The sequence below is a fragment of the Cordyceps javanica genome, chromosome 1, assembly GCF_051103115.1.
Source record: "Cordyceps javanica chromosome 1, complete sequence".
NCBI lineage: Eukaryota > Fungi > Ascomycota > Sordariomycetes > Hypocreales > Cordycipitaceae > Cordyceps > Cordyceps javanica.
This window is the reverse complement of record NC_139295.1, coordinates 7,437,226-7,455,284: the sequence shown is the minus strand read 5'-3', so window position 1 is coordinate 7,455,284 and position 18,059 is coordinate 7,437,226. Positions and strand designations below refer to the sequence as shown.

Below are 18,059 nucleotides of genomic sequence, written 5' to 3'. Positions count from 1 at the left end.
GGGAAGTGAGAGGTCATGGTCACAAGGCTCGAGATAAATCGAGTTGATATTTACGAGTACCATGGTAAATACTGCACAATGAATTATTCAAATCGGGGTTAAATACGTAGCAGCGGCGCGATTCGGCGTATTTCTCTTTATACCACAGCATGTTTGGCGTTGGGGCTGCTTGTTGCGGGGACCTACCCTACATACCCTTTCCAGTTCTATTAGCCCCCATGTGCAAGCCATGCATTTGCACAGGCATACATATTACAGCTTGGCGGAACAGTAATTAGGGCTGAGGGAAGAGTTTATGACACTTTCACTAGAAGATTCCACACTGGGTGCTTCAATCATGTAAATCACTATGACATGTTTACATAAGATATAGTAGTTGAAAATATAATCCCTCCTTGTACCCTATACGTGGAAGTCAGGAGGCCGGCCGCATGACTAGCCTCCAAAGAAAGGAAATAATTGCAAAGCCGAAACATTGCAAGCGCGGGCCCAAAGAAAAAACCTTGTTGAAGAAATACGCATTGTTTGAGCCGTCAAGCCAACCAACCGCGTGCCAGCAGTGTTGAATGAAGCTGGTCCGTACTGGGGCCTATAACATGAGAACGGCATACGCGGCCACACTTAGTCTGTCTTGATCTTGGTCAAAAGCATCGTAGTGGCGGCGAAAATGACAGGTAGGACGCTGATGATTTCTCCAAGGCCGGCGTAGGCGGGCGGGATACGGACCTTGACAAGGGCGCCGGAGGCAAGCAAGATGGCGAGAACGTTGTAGACGGCAGACCAGGCAAAATTGAACACCATACGGCGGAAGCTGACTCGGCTGATCTCAATAACAAAAGGAATACCCTCGAGACCCTTTAGAAGAACAACGTCGGCCGCGCCACGCGTAACCTCACTGGCCGACAGAGCACTGGCGATCTGGACGCCAACGTCGGCCTGCGTAACAGCCACTGCGTCGTTGGTGCCGTCCCCGACAAACATTACATTCTTACCTTGCTCCATGAGAGCAGCGACATAGTCGCGTTTCTCGGAGGGAGTGCGCTGTGCTGCGACGTTGGGGATACCGACTTGGTTGGCAACGGACTCAACGGCCTGCTGCAAGTCTCCAGAGACAATATGTACAACGATCCCACGACGAGTAAGCTTTTGAATGACCTTTGTAGACTCAGGACGCAGGCGAGTGCGAAGACCGTAGGCGGCAACGGGACTATTGTTGAGAGTGATGACGAGAAGAGTAAGGCCTTGGCCCTGAAGAGTCTTGACAGTGGCGTTGGTATCAGTTCCAGTCCACTTGGGGTTACCGGCACGAATGACGTCGCCTTCCAATACAGCCTCAACTCCAGCGCCGGGAATGACGTGAATGTCGGTAACAGCAATGGTGCTGGAGGTCTGGTTATGGAGGTGCTTTGCCACGCCAAGTGACACAGGGTGGTTGTTGCCAGCGACTAGGGGCTTCGTAATAGCAGTAGCCAGTTCTTCATCACCGTCAAAGAACTCAGTGACCATGACATCAAGATCAGTCTCGGTGATGGTGCCAGTTTTGTCAAAGACGACATCAGTAATTTTACGGGCGCGTTCTGTGCATTCAGCCGACTTGATGATGACACCATTACGGGCAGCGACACCGCCCGCGACGACCAAGACCATCGGCACGGCCAAACCAAGTGCGCATGGGCAGGAAACTGCAAGTGTAGCGACAGCATAGGTGATGGCGTTGGAAACTGTCTGACCACCATTGTAACGACGAACTTTGAGGCCGACCACAGTCCAGACAATAATAACCAGGAGGGCAACTATGGTGACGATGGGAACAAACCAACTGGCAACTCGGTCGGCAGCATCCTGCAGGGGAGGTTTGGAGTTGGCCGCGTCTTCCACAAGCTGTGCGATATCAGTGACAGTATTTTTGCCGGGAAGACGTGTCAAACGAGCAACTATGGTACCAGTTCCATTGACAGTACCGGCAATAACTTCATCCCCCTCCTTTTTGAAGACGGGGACACTCTCACCAGTCAACATAGACTCATCGACGTCGCTGGATCCTGTAACAACAACGCCGTCTGTGGGAATAGCTGTGTGGGGAGACACTTTGAACTTGTCACCGTACTGGAGAAGTCTAGCATCAACGTCCTTGTCTTGACCTTTCTCGATAACGACAGCCGAGCCGGCCTGGAGCGAGCGCAGAGAAACTGCCTGGACAGCGCGGACACGGGCAAATGCAGCTACCAGGCGGCCAAGAATAACGAGAGTAATGAGAAGAGTGCTCGTCTCGAAGAACTCGGCGGTCGCGAGTGGTTTGCCTGCCATGCGGAAACCGAACGCAACAACGGAGTAGAGATATGCGGCAGTGATGCTGATCACAACCAACATGTCCATTTCCACCACGCCATTGTAGATGAGCGAGGAGAGTGCAGGGCGATAAAAATCAGGTATAGCAATCATCTGGACAATCGTGGCAAGGGCGAGGGATATAATAGCCTTAATTGGCTCTTTGACGACATTGTCACCCCAGGACATGACCAAAACAGGAATAGTAAAAGCGGCAGCAAGAATAGTCTTGATCAACTGGTCGTATAGTCTCTTGCGACCGCTCGAGATGGACGGGTCATCACGGGGAGGAGCAAGGCCTTCGATGCCGAGAGGCAGTCTCGAGTAGAGATCACGAGCGCCGATAATCGTAGGATCGTAGTGGATTCGAACGGTTCTTTTGTTCAGGAAAGACGCGTCTGTGACACCAGCTATGTCGAGGTCCAGGAGGCCCTTAGCCACCGATCCTGCGGCAAGAATGTCAAGTACTTGGTCGTCGCTGGAGAGCTTTGTGCATTTAAACCCAGTAGCACGTTCGGCGGTTTTTATGACCTCATCGGGGGTTGTGATGGAAGTGTCAATACTGCATTCAGCCTGTCCCATGACAAAGTTGACTCGCACGTTGGAGACACCTTGTATACCTCGGAGGCCCTTGTCCATCTTGTTCCCACATCCTGAGCAAGTCATGCCCTCTACGTGGAGAGCAAGATGTTCGAGTCCATCGGCCTTTTCGAGATCATTAAAGTTGGTAGCACGAGTGTCGGGGACTGGCTTGTCGTGGAGGTTCTCAATGTGATCATCACCACAGCAGGAGTCCTTGTCATCCGGATCGCCACAGCACGAATCCTTGTCGGATGCAAGAAGAACTGGCTGTTTCTTGTTACGTCGCTTCAGTCCATGGTGGTGGTGGGTTGGATGGTAGGTGCTGGTTACAGTGGAAGAAGCAGCACGGCCAGTGGATCGCTTGCGCATGGGCTTCTTCTGAGGGTGAGTGCTGCAGCAAGCTTTTCCCCAACCTCGTTCGAGGACGCTGCGGCAAATGCAGCGAGCAGATTCGAGGTAAGCTGTGTACTGATCGAAAGCTTTGGTCAAGTGGTCGTTGCAGGCAGTAGCAGGGTGGCGGCCGGACGCGTCGTGGTTGTGCCTGTGGACAAGATGGGCTGTTGCGTGTAAGTGGTGGATCTCTTGGTCCTTTGAGGGAGAGAAAATACTTGCCATCCGGAATCTCGCCTTCGCTTTCGCAAGCTTTTTCGCACTCAATGGCAGCAACAGCGATGATGCACTTTTCTAGTTCATGTTGTCAGCCGGATTGTCACGCTGAAGCCATGTGCAGTACAGCAAAGCTGGGATAGAGCTAACCATCGCAGTGCTCGTCGTTGGTGTCACAGCAGGCCAGAGTCACAGAACTGCAGTCCTCATCTGTGTCGCAACAGGCGTCATCATCGCATAATTCACCCTGGGCGGCACAATCGGCTTCATCAACACAGTGCGCATGCTCCTGGGTGGCGGTCTGGTCGTGAGCGTGGTCGTGAGCGTGGTCGTGAGCATGATCTGCGTGGCGGCGGTGATGCTCAGATCCAAAGGTGTGGCTGTTGCCAGTTTCATCGTGACTGTGTGCGTGGCCGGTATGAGTGTAGTCATGGCCATGATCGTGAGGGCCATTGCCGTGGCCATGAGTCGCAGTCGAAGGGCCACCGCAAGACGGGGCGTCCTGCTTCGGACCGGTAGAGCAACAGTCGGCACCCATTGTAGTCACACTTGATGGTGCAAGACCGGCGTTGAGGGAGTGTATCGGTAGGTTTTTTTTTTTTTCTTTGAGGATTTAAGTTCTTCTGCGTCCAAGAGAGAGATTATCAAGGGAGAAAGTTCATCCAGCAAAGACGTAGTTTGCCAGGTGTATGAGGACGGGGCCGTTGGGCTAAATAATAAATGACGAGGTTGTGGCTTGTTGGCGTTTGCTTCTGTCTCTGTTTGCTAGTTACCTACCCGGCTGCCAGTTGCCTGCCAGTTGCCTGCCAGTTGCCTGCCAGCTGCCAACTGCCAGCTGCCGGCTGTCGGTTGACTTCACATCCGAGAGCTCCCTATCAATAGTACACCGACGCCACTACTAGTTTGGCTGGGAGGGAATGTAGATTGCGATACTGGCCACTCAGCTTCATCCATGACCTTCCAAAACGCTAGTCAAAGTGGCCTCATGGTGGAGCTGGTCCAGTTGTGCGCAGCCTTTGCCATCTTTTCTCCCTCATCTCCTCCGTCTCAAGACGATATCTACTTACGAAACAACGCTGCATCTGTAACCCAAGTTAGCTGCAAGGACCACCTCCAGCTCGGATGGCGCGCCCGCATCATCAATGTCTCGGGAGCATCGCACAGTGTCGCACCACCGCAGTTATTAGTCTGTCCAACCGTTATTCGTCTGGTGCGCCACTGTCTACTTCTGCCTCGTCTCACGACTAACGGGGCTCAGTACCATGAATAAATTGCAGCTCGCCTTGGTCATCAAAGCAAGGCGCCGATTTGGGACACTTATTTTACTTACCGGTACACCATCTGCACCAACGCATCAATACAATGGAGAATGGGCTGACTATCGCTCTCGTCCCATCGGAGTCTACCAAACCTACCCGATTAGTGCCAACCCATCTCGGCCATTGGCTCCATTCACAGCCCGGTGGAGCTGCTCCTGTTCGAACGTGCGTGGCCTCCTCGTCACTAGCTTTCTCAGCGTTTCTCTTCACTTCTATTCTTGTTTTTGAAATGTTCATTTTCGTTAACCTCGATCGGCCTCGTCGCAACATGCTGCAGTCGGGTGACTCATACGCGGCCCCCGAGCTCATGAATACCGTCATCGAATACAGGACCAGGTAGGTGGTCTCCATGTTTCCTGCACGTTGCTCTATTGCCAAAAAGAAATTCTTCTACTGGCCTCGAACCACAAGTAACACGCCAAGAAGTATGTGATGCAACCCTGAAAATTCCATCACGATCCGCCTCATGATTTCATGTGATATTAGCGCTAGTAACAGTTATCTGATCCATATCATGCCTTCGGCTATTGCCACTACGCACCTCTGTTATATGTATTCGTGTGCAGAAGATCATCGAAAAGACTCTCTCATCAGCCGATTACGTTGGCCTCCACCCTCTTGAATGGAGCCTCGGCTACAGGCTCCGGTGTGAATCTAGGCCCCAGGAAACTGCCAGGCCACGCCAACGATTCATTTGCCGTGCTCCTCGATTACTCACGCACAAAAGTCCTCTCATTCTTTTCCCCACTGTCGCTGCCGATCATTCTTGGCTCTTGTTCCAGAACCGGCTTCTTGTACGTCCAACAATCAGTTCTCGTTGTTCTCAGCTTCAAAGCCGGTCCATTGAATGCTATTCTCATCCTAGCTGCCCACTCTCGCAGTCCAAGTTCCTTCCCACCCTGCACTTCGTACCGCTTGCCAAAAAGCATGCGACAACCCCGTCGAGGTTTGACCAAAGACCGCAGGACCATCGATGCAGATGCCGCACGGTACTCTCCGCGCACGCGGCGCGGGCAACGGACGCTCTATGGTTAGCCCGCAACCGCACATCCTCGTTAGAGATGGGGCGGGACTCCATTGGGTCAAATCTGCCGCTGCTGGCGTAGAAAACGAATGGTATTTGAACACCTTTTCGCTTACACTCCTCAGTCAACCAGAACGCCTCGGGAGGCAAGTTATTGACAGATCGACCGTGATCCTCCAAGCCTACAAGATCGAGTACTACAAGCATATAAGTAAATTATTTTGTTGCGGTCATACAATGTGACGTGTGTTCACGGCAGTTGCAACGTATCGACAGGTCGCCTGTTAGACCACAGAAAAGCGACGGTCAAGAACCGGCAGCTCCTCCTCCTACTCCTGGAAGCGTCCAATCTCTTCTTTATAAAAACTTGGAAGAAGTGCGTGTAGTCTTTCTTGGGCACCTTTTGGTCGTTGCCGCAACGATTGAGCGGCCTCCAATACCTGGTTGGTGATGTCAGCAGGAAGTGCGATTTTCGCAGATGGCAACTCACCGCAGCTCGACCCAGTTGATACCGTTGTCCTCCAGCACACTCATCAGTCATCGCATGAGATACCGAGGCGATCGCTCATAATGTGTCCTCATGTCAACCGCTGGCAAGGACCTTTTCGATTTCTCTCAAATGGCAAAAATGCCGCGAGGTTATTCCTGACTATCGGTCATTCTGAGCATACATCATGAAAGAAGCCAGGACAATCTACCCACCCGCTCGCCATCTGGGAAGCTCTCTGCGGTATCTGCTAGCAAGATAAACTGCCTGACCTTGTACTCTGAAGTCTAGATCTTATTGTCAGTAGTATCGCTACGATGCCTATGTGGAAAGACAATTTTTGAGGCTGCGCGGCCTTCCGGAGTCGCAAGCGGCATGTTTGTAGACAAGTGTATCCCAGGCAGCTTCAAGGGCTAGCCGACCAAATCCTCAAAATCAGCCGTGGCTTTGATATGAAAGTGTAAGAAGCTGGCTTCGGGCATGTTTCGAACGATACGCCACAGCTGCGTACCCTCCATTCTCTCCTTGGCCTGCATGCACATCATGCCCGGGAACACAGCTTCGTACTTCTCCGTCGTCATGGCCTCTTCCAAATCGGGTTTCCATACGAAGAGCACCTCATCATCCTGAATTGAGTCACAAACTCCACAAGCACGTCTCGCAGCCGGTGAGAGTGCTGCTTTGATGTGTGCATCGGCCCGCAGAGCTTCCTCGTCGGCCTTGAAAGTAGACCGAGTCTCCGGATATTCCTTGAAGAAAGAAGCCGACCGCTGTTCCGGTCGAGTTGCCAATAGTGTTTTTTTCAAGGCCGAGTAACAGTTCACGTAATTATTAAGCAATTGAACTTTCAAACGACTAGTAACAGTTCCTTGTGGATTAATAACTCAGATATATATTCCAGCAAGCCAGACAACCCTACCAAGTTCAAACGCTTAATGCGGGACAAACTTGAATCTGTCCGCAGCGGATGCGAGGTAATTTCGCTCGTAAAACGCCAGAATCAAGAGAGGTACCATCCAAGTGGCCATGGTTGGCGAAGGAACTGTGCTACGAAAAAACGCATAAATTTCGCTGGTACCAATAACTCCGCTCGTCGTTATCGCTATAGATTTATATTTTTGAGATGCTGCGATTATTTTTCTTTTTTTCGTTCCAACAGCACCTTTCTCTCATGCCTGCATAAACTGAGCAGGATAAAGCAAGTCGACTCATACAGGCCACTCGGCGACATGCAGAGTTGACAATGAATGTATTATTGACAAGGGAGTAACGGAGCGGTTGGATTTGCTAGTCATACACGGAGGCGGCAACTGCCTTCGCCCCCTCTACCCCTCCAGATCCGCATCTCCTGCCCAATGTCTTCCAAGTCGTACTTATTGGAGCTGCAAATGGGCAGCAGGGCGCCAACTCCTGACATGTATGCGTTGCAAAAAAGCAGCCCAGTGGCGAGCATCACTTATCGAAATGGCAGGGCTCTGAGGACCATGGCGACAATTTGGCACTATCGAATCATGAAGCTTCATCCGGGGCGACTGGTATGTAGCTATATAGTAGATTGACTTCATACTATGAAAGCTACCTGTGATCCAAGCCAATGCGGGCGTCATAATTCCTGATTGTACGCCTCTTGTTGCTGCTCTATAGTAATCCGGTTATACAACCTAGTCTCTCAATCAGGCTATCCATAGATGTCATGTTACGTAAAATGATACGTCCCGCTATACACACGAGTCTTCAATTAGAGGCAGTGTACTCGATATTTGGAAGTAATATGACTAGGGCTATAAATAAAATTTTTAAGATAGCTACGACAAATGCAAGGAGCACCTCTATGGATAGCTGAGGAACCCAGCTGATAGAAGATATTACTATCTTATCATGGCTACTGACTACTTATCAGGGACAGTACTATTAATAAACGATTCCAGAGGGTTGGATTTATTCTGGGCACGTAAGATGGCGGATTCTTTTCCATTCAAACAAGCTCGTAAAAGGACTATATGGGTATTAATCGAGTTGGAGTATGGTAATCAATTAGTATCCTGGTTTATGACTTTCTCGTAGCTTTGAGCAAGTAAGGGGTGTCCTGCTACTATTCTGTGATCGGCTGAACCCATTTCAAGGTGGAAAATAGACAGCAACAACAAATACGCCCTTTATCATGTTAAAATTAACGGCATAAGCACTCGCACTTATAGTTGAGGTGGGCGTGGACCCAGTATGGCCGGGGCCATGAGTCAAACTAACCGTGTTGCGTCTGTCTATCACGTCTTGCGGCAGTGGAACATCTGTTTGGCCAGGAACCACATATGGAAATAGGGACCTTTCTATTTTTTGTTTAAAAAAAAGTCAACTTTGAAGTAGATTGAAAAATCGTGATTTACCTTGCTGTGCTATTTCGTCTTGCTGATTGTCTACGCAATCGAGCCTCACATTTGCAAGCTTGGCCCCGCTTCAGCGTGGCATTTCCCCTCCAGCTAACACGTTATATCGGGGGCTAAGATGACAGGTTCTTGATGATTTCTGAACTTTATAGCTAGCCTTCCACAAGAATATCACTGAAAATTAACAAGGGGCTGAATTTGTGCGTGGTATCAAGCACAGTTTGACTATATCAAGTTTCTGAATCAGGGTCCGAAGGGTCATATCATCCCATTATTGGTAGCTATATATGTCGTGCAGGCCAGAAAAAACGGAGAGTGCCTCCTCTCCGGAGTCTGGTGACGACGCAAGCCCAAATGCGTTGCTCTACATGACTAGACCTGTATATACAGAAGCGAAGGCTATATGTACAGTACTACACCTGGAGTAGTCAATTTGGGTGACGTATGCGTATGCGTATGTATATCTATCTTCATACCCCTATCAAAAGTAAAGACCACTCTTTAAATTAGCAATTACTCTCACCCTTCATTTCCTAGTGAACTAATCATCCTTTGTATCTGCGGCATACATATGTGCGATCTTCTATCGGAATGCATCTATATCGTGCTGGTCTACCCCTTCTAGGGTTTCTATCCCTTTCGGCTCAAGCTGCCCCTCATCCGGAAGATTTGACTGCTAAGAGACCTGGACTCATTCAGTTGCTTCTCAAGGCTCCTGAAACTGGGACTCCTGAGCTGAGCGCGAAAATTGGGCGCCGAGACCAAATGAACCTGACATACACTTCCGCTTACAAGTTTGAGGTAGAGTTCTCTCTTGGCACACCCGGCCAGAAAATCGTCGGCATCTTCGACACTGGCTCTGCATGCCTATGGGTGAGAGAGAAAGCGGAGGCGTCAGTCGACACCAACGTCACTGGGGGACGTTTCTACTTCGACAAAAATAGCAGCTCAACTCTGACACATACAGGGGAATCAGTTACCTACGGTTACGGTGTTGCCAATTCGAGCTTTCGAGCCGACCTCTACCGGGATAGTATGTCTTTAGCTGGTGAGTCGTTTTTGTTTGTGGCGGCATTTCTCGCCCATATATAGATCGGTTTGTTGTCGATATTGACCTTGAGACTCGGTGCAGGCTTCGAAATCAAGAACGCAAGCTTTGGCATCATTGATAATGGTCCGAGATCACTGGATAGCTTCAACAGCATCTTTGGTTTCGGTATGGTTGATGAGCACGCAAGTGGGATGAAAGAGCCATATGTTCCCACAATGACGCTCCTGGCCGATCAAGGTTTGATCGGTAGGCGAGTCTTTAGCCTCGAAATTGGAAATGACGGCGTTCTTCTTGGTGGCGTCAACCGGAAGAAGTTCTGGGGTCGTCTTGGGAGACAGAGAATGACTGAGCATCCCGTTCACGGGACGAGGTAGGTCTAATGACAAAACTACGGCTTCTATTATCCAACGCTACTTGGGCTAATATTTACCTTCAGCTACGTCATCTCCTTTAACGAGGTCTATAGCACGGCTGAGGACGGCTCGAAATCTCGGTTGAGCCGATCTGACAAGGGCATTCCCGTACTGCTCGATACCGGCACATCTTTGAACATCTTCCCGCCCTCCGTTTTTCAGAAAATCTTGAGCAAGTTTCCTCAAGCTAGAAGCACTGAGGTCCCTTCTATTTACCGTATTGATTGCTCACTTCGTGATGTCGATGCCTCCATTGACCTAGCCTTTGGCAAAACACTTATCAGGATGCCATATAGCAACTTTATTATTCCGGCTATGGGAGAAGACGACTTCTATCTTGGTATGAGAGAGTCCCAAAGTGAGTGACGTATAATTCTCTTGTCCTTAGAGAGCCATACACTTATATATCTCCAGCAAGCACAGTGCTAGGCTACCCGTTCTTGCGCAGCGCCTATATCGTCATGGATCAAGACAACTCGGAGGTCTATCTAGCAAATGCTGCTGACTGCGGCTCCAACCCCATCGCTATCGACGAGGACGATTTCGATATATCTTCTCTCAGTGGGCAGTGCCAGCCTCCCGTCGTGGACGGGGCTGGTTTGCCCCCTATCGTGGACGAGACTGGCTTTCCCCCTATCGCGGACGAGAAGCTTCTTCCTTGGAAAGAACCTGGAGAAAATTTCGAGGCATGTGCAAATGAGGGAAGCGAGGACGTTTGTGGAACAGCCGAATACTGTAGGATTTTCCCAGGCGCATTTGGAACGTCGTTTGCGACGGAATTTGAATGCCTCGCCGCACATAGATTGCCACCCGATAACGACACTACGGATGCAGGCAATATGAAAAAATAAACGTCATATAAGGGACATGTCCGCTGTCGGCGCTGCCCTCGGCGGGCTGTCCCTGTCACGCGCTGTCCAACTTGGCCCAGTGCCTGCAGAGAGACATGGTGGTTGGATAAAACGGCATCAACGCAATCTCAATGGTGCCACGATAGACGATTGAGCATCAGAGGAGTCACTGCCTCAAGTAATTAAATAAACTGAATTGATGACGGCCCTACTGCTGAGATGTCCATCATGTGCTGGCCTCTACAAATGCTGGCCCGCCAAGGCTATCGCATGGCGGCGGATGAACTTTCGCTGCAGGCTCTTGTCGAGAATGTCCTCCCAGAGCTGCCCAAGTTGTGAGGCTGCCCCCTATCAGAGACCGCGGGATAGCTCTCGTCTTTTCTAAAACGCCGACATAGTTACTGCTCTGCCGGACAGATTTTAGCTGCCCGTTCATACCCGTATTTGTCCAAGTCTAGACAAGTACATAAATACGCAACGGTTCTCTTCTTCTTTTGAACCAGCCCTCCACCATGTACATGGAGTTTTCAACGTCACAGAAAAGACAGGTCAGGGCTCAATCACACCAATGCAGGACGGTGTGCTGAGCCCCGTATGCAGTTCCGGTATGGACCGACAAGAAGAACATGACCAGCACGAATCCGACCGCCACGGACAGGCAACTGCCGTGAATATTGGCACGGACGAATATGATGCCCAGCTACCCTATAGTACGCCTGAGTTGCCTTGACCTTTTACTAGAGGAAATCTACTTTATATTTTGGAGGAAGTGAGGTTCTCAGGTTCTTCGTAGAGGTCTAGCCATAGTGACACTGTTCTAGAGAGAGAAAAATGAACAAGTTAAAAAGCGTCAATAAGAAAGAGTGCTCCATGTCGTACACTGCTCCGGTTGACTGATCTAATGTCGGATTGTCAACGCCTCTTCCCTGTCAAGTCGTCGTCGGCTCCTTATTGGTACTGTAAAGCCCTGTCCATGTGCTACCCGTCTGTCCTGCACTCCTCCTGGCATCCTTTTTCTAACCGGCTGCAGCTTACCCTTGTAGTTTTTACTCCGAGACGTCTTTCGCTAGGCCAAGTGACTTCCTAGCGAGGACCCTACGAGGCCCCTGCTGGTAGAGGAGAAAAAGAAAGAAAAAGGAAGCTTGTCAAGCTTTATATGGTATTTCAGTCAGTGTACTGATAGCCCCACACCACTATAAAACATCAACACAGGAGAGAGCTGAGGGTTCTTTGTATACTTTGGCCGTCACTTACACACTCTGCAGATTTTTGCCAGCATAGCAACATTCCTTTGTGATGGAACGTCATCAGCAAATTGTCGACATTCTTGCCCAGTCAATTCGTGTGAAATACAAAGAGAAGAAACCTTATCGAATCTTTCACGGATCTTCAAATAGCACCCGACCACGTCCGACCGGTAACATCATTAACATTAGTATTCTGGACAGGATTATCAATGTCGACACAGATAGACGAACCGTGCTGCTTGAACCCAATGTTCCCATGGACCGTCTCGTTGAGGCCACCCTTGTGTGCGGACTCATACCACCGGTTGTTATGGAGTTCCCCGGCATCACTGCCGGGGGAGGTTACTCAGGTAGCTCAGGTGAGAGCAGCTCCTTTCGCCATGGTTTCTTCAACGACACAATCAACTATGTTGAGATGATTCTTGGCAACGGCGAGATCATTAAAGCGTCCCCAACCGAGCGAAGCGATCTCTTCTACGGCGCCGCGGGGGCTGCCGGCACATTGGGCGTCACAACTTTGATGGAACTACGGCTTATCGAAGCGAAACCTTTTGTCAAGACGACATACTATCGCACAAGCACCGTCAATGAGTCTGTGTCGCTGGTACAGAGCAAGGCTCAAGACCAGACGTTGGACTATTTGGATGGCATTCTCTTTGCGAAGAATCATGGCGTCATTATCACTGGCGAGATGACAAACGACGTGCCTGTCGAGTACAGTCCGCCGCAGACTTTCAGCAAAGCCGAAGACCCATGGTACTACTTGCACGTACAGCAGAAGACGGACGGACTTGGACCACGGTGCGTTACTGTCGAGTACATTCCCATCGGCGAATATCTATTCCGTTACGACCGAGCTGGATTCTGGGTTGGAAGACAAGGCTATACCTACTTCAAGTTCATACCCTTCAATGCCTTCTTCAGGTGGCTGCTGGACGATTTCTCCCATACGCGGACACTCTACCACGCGCTACACGCTAGCGGCGTGTCCAACCAATTCGTCGTGCAAGACTTGGGCTTGCCTTACAGCACAGCCGAGAAGTTCATCGACTTTGTGGATGACGAGCTGGGGATCTGGCCGCTCTGGCTCTGCCCTCTCAAGGGAGCCACCACACCGACATTCCACCCCGTCACAGGGATGGGCTCAGCCGCCGCCGGTCGTGGCAGCGCCACCGTGTCTGAGCCCATGCTCAACGTTGGCGTATGGGGCTGGGGGCCGCCAGAGTACCAAGACTTTGTGGCCAAGAATCAGCAGCTGGAGGCGAAGCTCAGCGAGCTGGGCGGTCGGAAGTGGCTCTACGCACACACGTACTACTCTGAACAGGCGTTCTGGCAGGTATACGACCAGTCCTGGTACGAAGCACTGCGAAGCAAGTACCACGCCGGGACCTTGCCCTCCGTGTACGCAAAAGTTCGCATCGACGTGGAGAAGGAACGGCAGCAGCGCAAGCAGTGGACGTCGGCCTGGTCGAAAGCATGGCCCCTGGGAGGGCTGTATGGGATGTGGTTAGCTCTCTGGTCGGGCGACATCCGCCTTCACCGTCGAGCGCAGTGGAAGTATAGCGCCACGGCGGCAAAGTGTCCTCTACCCATAGACACGGAGTGAGACATTGGCCTCTGTCTAGGATGATAGTCAATGTCTCTCCAAGCCCGACTTGAAGCAAATTGAATCGATTTTTAAAGTGATACAGTTCCTAACCATGTGACATCCGCAGTGTCGGATAGCTTCGCAACTTGCATGGCGAATTCGAGACCTGCGGTGTCTCAGCCAGTTTGACGCACCCAGTAGAGCCACTTGACTTGCAATACTGGTAAGTAGGGCAGTCCGAAATCCCGGGGCAGATTCTGCAAATGGTGGCGGCGACTTTGGAGGCACATCGCTGTGTCTTGAATATATTGACAGCTAGATCTCATTATTGCTTTGAGCGTCCGATTGATTTTTGACAATGCGCATGCAGATCAGAGGCTCTGGGTTCAGCTTGTCGGATCGAGGTGCTGGATGGACGGGGATCAATCATTCGCAGATCCCAACAAGTCCAAGCAGATCTCTTGAATATCTTGCTACCACACTAGCTACTGACTTTTCGTGCGCCGCTAATGGCACCAGACGGCTGATCGGCTTCGCGAGGCTGAAAATTTCCTAGTAAATGCCTGGAATAATGCGCCATCGGACAAGAGCGCAGTACTCGTCCCAAGCATCTCCATATTTGACTTTGCACTTGGCCTCGTCCCTCCAACAGCGATGTACAATTATACCCACGACCAAAATAGCTTCTAGGTAGGGGAGTATATGCCCCATTCCGCAAATCATGCAAGACGCCAAGGTGTACAGGGCGCTTCCTGCGTAATTGGCGTGGCGTGCGACCCCCCACCATCCTGGACTAGGGCATCAGACAATGTCTTGGAAGGGAATATCGTGTGATTTTGCACTTGCCTGAACAAAGTAGAATAGTTTGGTGCACTTTTCCGTCTGCAGTAATGTACTGCGCCTTGACGTACCGCGCCGGCTTACCCCAAATCGTGACGTTTCCAGCCTGGCGACGCGAGAGTGCCCGCTGTCCGTTTGTGTCATGGTTCAGAATAAACCCAAAAGCGAAGAGAAGGTACGCAATCGACATCATGGGCCAAGGGAGCTCAACAGGGTGTTGGGCCAGGTACTGCGTTTGAAGAGTCCATAACAGAGGCATCATGACGGCGAAGCCGTATATGCTGTAAAAAGCGAATCGCTCGTGAGAGCCATCTAAAGTGTCAAAAAACCTGGTCATTGTCATTAGTAGCCTGTGGGTGCTACCCATATGACAACCATTCTGAAGAACTTACCAATGTTCGTACCAGAAGTAATCGACCACGATGACAGTCCGGAACAAGACAGCAGCAATCATTGTACTTGTAAGGGTCTTGTGTAACTGAATCTGCCACGCGGCAAATGACAGATCGCTGATTCCGAATATTAGACATAATATTATACAGCTGTAGCAAAAAACCGACTTACATGAGTGTCCAGAGGAGAATACCGCCACTTCGACTAGCATTGAAATGTTTCCAGTCGAATAATTGACCCGTGCGAGGGTGAAGCTCCCCGCCGTTGAACAAATCGTACCAAAAATTCCCTGAAACCAAATTAGAATCCGCAGTCATCGAGGAATATATATGACGGACCTGTCAGAAGCATTTCCCCATTATTATCTGGCCGGCTTCGAGCCTTGGTGTAGAATATCGCAACTAAGACGGAGGAGTATATCGATGCCGCCACCATTAGCTGACCCCAGTGCTTTGCAATCAAGGCAGGGTCTACATAGCCGCCGTAACTGGCAAACACGGCTGCAGCGACCGTGACAGTCCATGCAAGAAGCCCGTTTAACTTGTATGGCAGCCGTCGTCCCCCGCAAGTGCGCGGTCCAAAGTGTACTGGCCCTGGGAGAAGACGATATAAAGCCGCTTGACATGAAACCCAGAGTACATAGCCAGCCATGACTCTCGTAGAGATTCGAGGGAGGTGCTGGGAGAAGAAAGCAAGAGGTCCCTGAGAAACGAGTTTGAATGTAGCATTGTAGAGGGAGGACTCAAAATCATGATACGCGATATAGCAGAAGAAACAAAATAAAGGGGACGTCGTAACGAGGATACAGCTTATAACCTCGTTCAAAACCGCTGCACTTCCACTTGCGCTGGGCTCATACATTTTCTTCGTCAGTGACAGATTAATGTCGTGGGCACAAGACTCTGATCCGTCCGTAATGTGAATTGATGGAAAAAAGAAGCAAAAGAAGGAGGATATGGAAATCAACAGCTATCGTGCTTCTTTGTACCTTATCATATGCAGTATACTAAAGCTCTTGCCAGTCGCAATGCCAAGTGACACGGCAGTCGAATCCTTGTTAGTGCGAAGTCTGGGCGAGAAAAGGTTTCGGCTAGATCGACGACTGCATCCGAGTGATTGACCGCTTAAAAGAAAAATATTGGGTATATCTTTTTGTCAGCCTCGGCTACACCGACAAGGAGTGAGCTGTAGACGTCGGTCCTCGTCACAAGATAATCTTGCGGAGCGAGACTTGTCTTATGCAACTGTTGTGGCGACCCGAGACTGTTTCAAAATCGGCTTGGCAATTTGGAAGCCAACCTCTTTTGAAATGGAACGCTGAGCTGCCATGCAAACCATCTGAAGCAACCTTCAGGCGATTTTCTCCTCGGTAGCGAGAAGAGCCACTTCCTACATCACGCAGCCACCTCCTCTCTGCCAGGGAGAAGATATCTCCATGTGCATCACAATTTACAAAGACCGAAATCGAGAAAGAACTCTTGTCTAATACAATGGATACATTTCTTACACCCTTTGAAGAGATTGTTCTTGACCCAATTTATCACGCTCTCAAGGTTAGGTTAATGAACGGCCTGTGCCAAAACCTTCCACCATCAAGCCATGAAGTGGCCAGAACAGTGATGCAGCAATTTTGCTCTTATTTGAGCAACATCTCATCTTGGCCATTAGGCTATAATACTATGTGGCGACTTATCAATGCATTTCTATATTTGTGGTGAGCACTCTTGTAGCCTACCTAAACACCTAATTAACCGCTTGATGGGACAGGATTCTGACGACCATCTCGTATCTTTTTTTGGGAATGCTATTCTATCAACTGAGCTTTGATGTGTCGTCGGCCCGAGACCCGAGATTCAAACCTGGGCAAATTCGTGGCGAGATCTCCAAGTCGCTGCTCGCCATTTTAGTCATGAGCCTTCTAACGTCACCAATTGTCATAGCGCAGGCTGCTGGGTATTCAAGAATATATCCGTTTGGCGAGGCCTCAATATGGTACGAGGCTGCGCAGATTGTCTTGTTTGTGGGCTTCAACGATACTTGCGTGTACTGGCTACACAGACTCTTTCACACACCTGTACTGTTCAGATTGATGCACAAGAAGCATCATCAGTAAGGCGCAATGGCAACGACTTTTGCCGCACTCATTTCAGATGAACTATACTGACACAGCATATATAGATACATGACGCCTACGCCATTTTCTGCTTTCGCATTTGATCCACTCGAGGCAATGATAATGAGTCTGCCGATATACTCCTTCAGCTTCTTTGTGCCCATGTCCAACGTGATGCAGTTGTTGGTTTTCTCTGCAGCATATTTATGGACATTTCTACTGCGTACGTTGTGCACCACTCCATTGATCTTGCAGTGCGAAACTTACTCCCAGTGACAGATGACGACAGCACGCAGTTTCATACTGTTCACCACAAGAACACCAATTACAACTTTGGGCAGTATACTACGCTGTGGGACCGCTGGGCTGGAACATACGTGGACGCCGACAAGTTTTTGACGCAGACTCGACATCGGTTCAAGCAGAAGCATTAAAATGATGATCATTTGCTGCAACAGATTATCTTCTTGGTGGAGTCTCTGCTAATTAAGAAAAAAAAGAAAAGAAAAAAAAAAGAAACGTCCACAGAGTTAGTAAGGCTGATCTGTTCAGAACGGGTTCGGATCTTCTGCATGAGAGACACTGCTGGGACGCCACGAGAAAAGTCGCTGAGACAAAGACTTTGCGTCTGATGTGCTATTGATGTCTCTCAGCGTGTCACTTTATGCGAGAAGAGGTCAAAGCTTGTTGAAGGAATCTTTGGTCCAAGGGTACATGAATAGCATTTTCCTCTTTTTTCGGAATGAACACGGGGGAATTTCTAGTAACCAGACTCGGAGATTTTGTGTCTCGGCATCGGACAATTGCAATCTCGCTTACTGGGCAAACCAATA

At 49.9% G+C, this 18,059-nt stretch overlaps 5 protein-coding genes across 5 annotated transcripts; 3 read left to right on the top strand and 2 right to left on the bottom strand.

Annotated features, from left to right (window-relative positions):
* Positions 1–621: 621 nt before the first annotated feature.
* On the bottom strand, positions 622–4,054 carry V2A60_002276 (E1-E2 ATPase-domain-containing protein; the record flags this gene model as incomplete). Its single annotated transcript, XM_083253627.1, has 3 exons — positions 622–3,467; positions 3,523–3,594; positions 3,667–4,054. 3 exons carry the CDS (start codon positions 4,052–4,054, stop codon positions 622–624), a joined length of 3,306 nt encoding a protein of 1,101 aa, XP_083109753.1.
* A 5,267-nt stretch (positions 4,055–9,321) lies between these two features.
* V2A60_002275 (uncharacterized protein) lies at positions 9,322–11,045 on the top strand (the record flags this gene model as incomplete). Its single annotated transcript, XM_083253626.1, has 4 exons — positions 9,322–9,763; positions 9,863–10,151; positions 10,218–10,552; positions 10,609–11,045. The coding sequence occupies 4 exons, from the start codon at positions 9,322–9,324 to the stop codon at positions 11,043–11,045; spliced, it is 1,503 nt and encodes a 500-aa protein (XP_083109752.1).
* A 219-nt stretch (positions 11,046–11,264) lies between these two features.
* Positions 11,265–13,898, top strand: V2A60_002274 (uncharacterized protein; the record flags this gene model as incomplete). The annotated part of the gene is made up of 2 exons (XM_083253625.1): positions 11,265–11,380; positions 12,494–13,898. 2 exons carry the CDS (start codon positions 11,265–11,267, stop codon positions 13,896–13,898), a joined length of 1,521 nt encoding a protein of 506 aa, XP_083109751.1.
* Positions 13,899–14,673: 775 nt separating this feature from the next.
* V2A60_002273 (uncharacterized protein) lies at positions 14,674–15,464 on the bottom strand (the record flags this gene model as incomplete). The annotated part of the gene is made up of 4 exons (XM_083253624.1): positions 14,674–15,049; positions 15,113–15,229; positions 15,285–15,402; positions 15,452–15,464. The coding sequence occupies 4 exons, from the start codon at positions 15,462–15,464 to the stop codon at positions 14,674–14,676; spliced, it is 624 nt and encodes a 207-aa protein (XP_083109750.1).
* A 1,450-nt stretch (positions 15,465–16,914) lies between these two features.
* V2A60_002272 (sterol desaturase family protein) lies at positions 16,915–17,660 on the top strand (the record flags this gene model as incomplete). The annotated part of the gene is made up of 3 exons (XM_083253623.1): positions 16,915–17,222; positions 17,292–17,449; positions 17,506–17,660. The coding sequence occupies 3 exons, from the start codon at positions 16,915–16,917 to the stop codon at positions 17,658–17,660; spliced, it is 621 nt and encodes a 206-aa protein (XP_083109749.1).
* Positions 17,661–18,059: the final 399 nt, after the last annotated feature.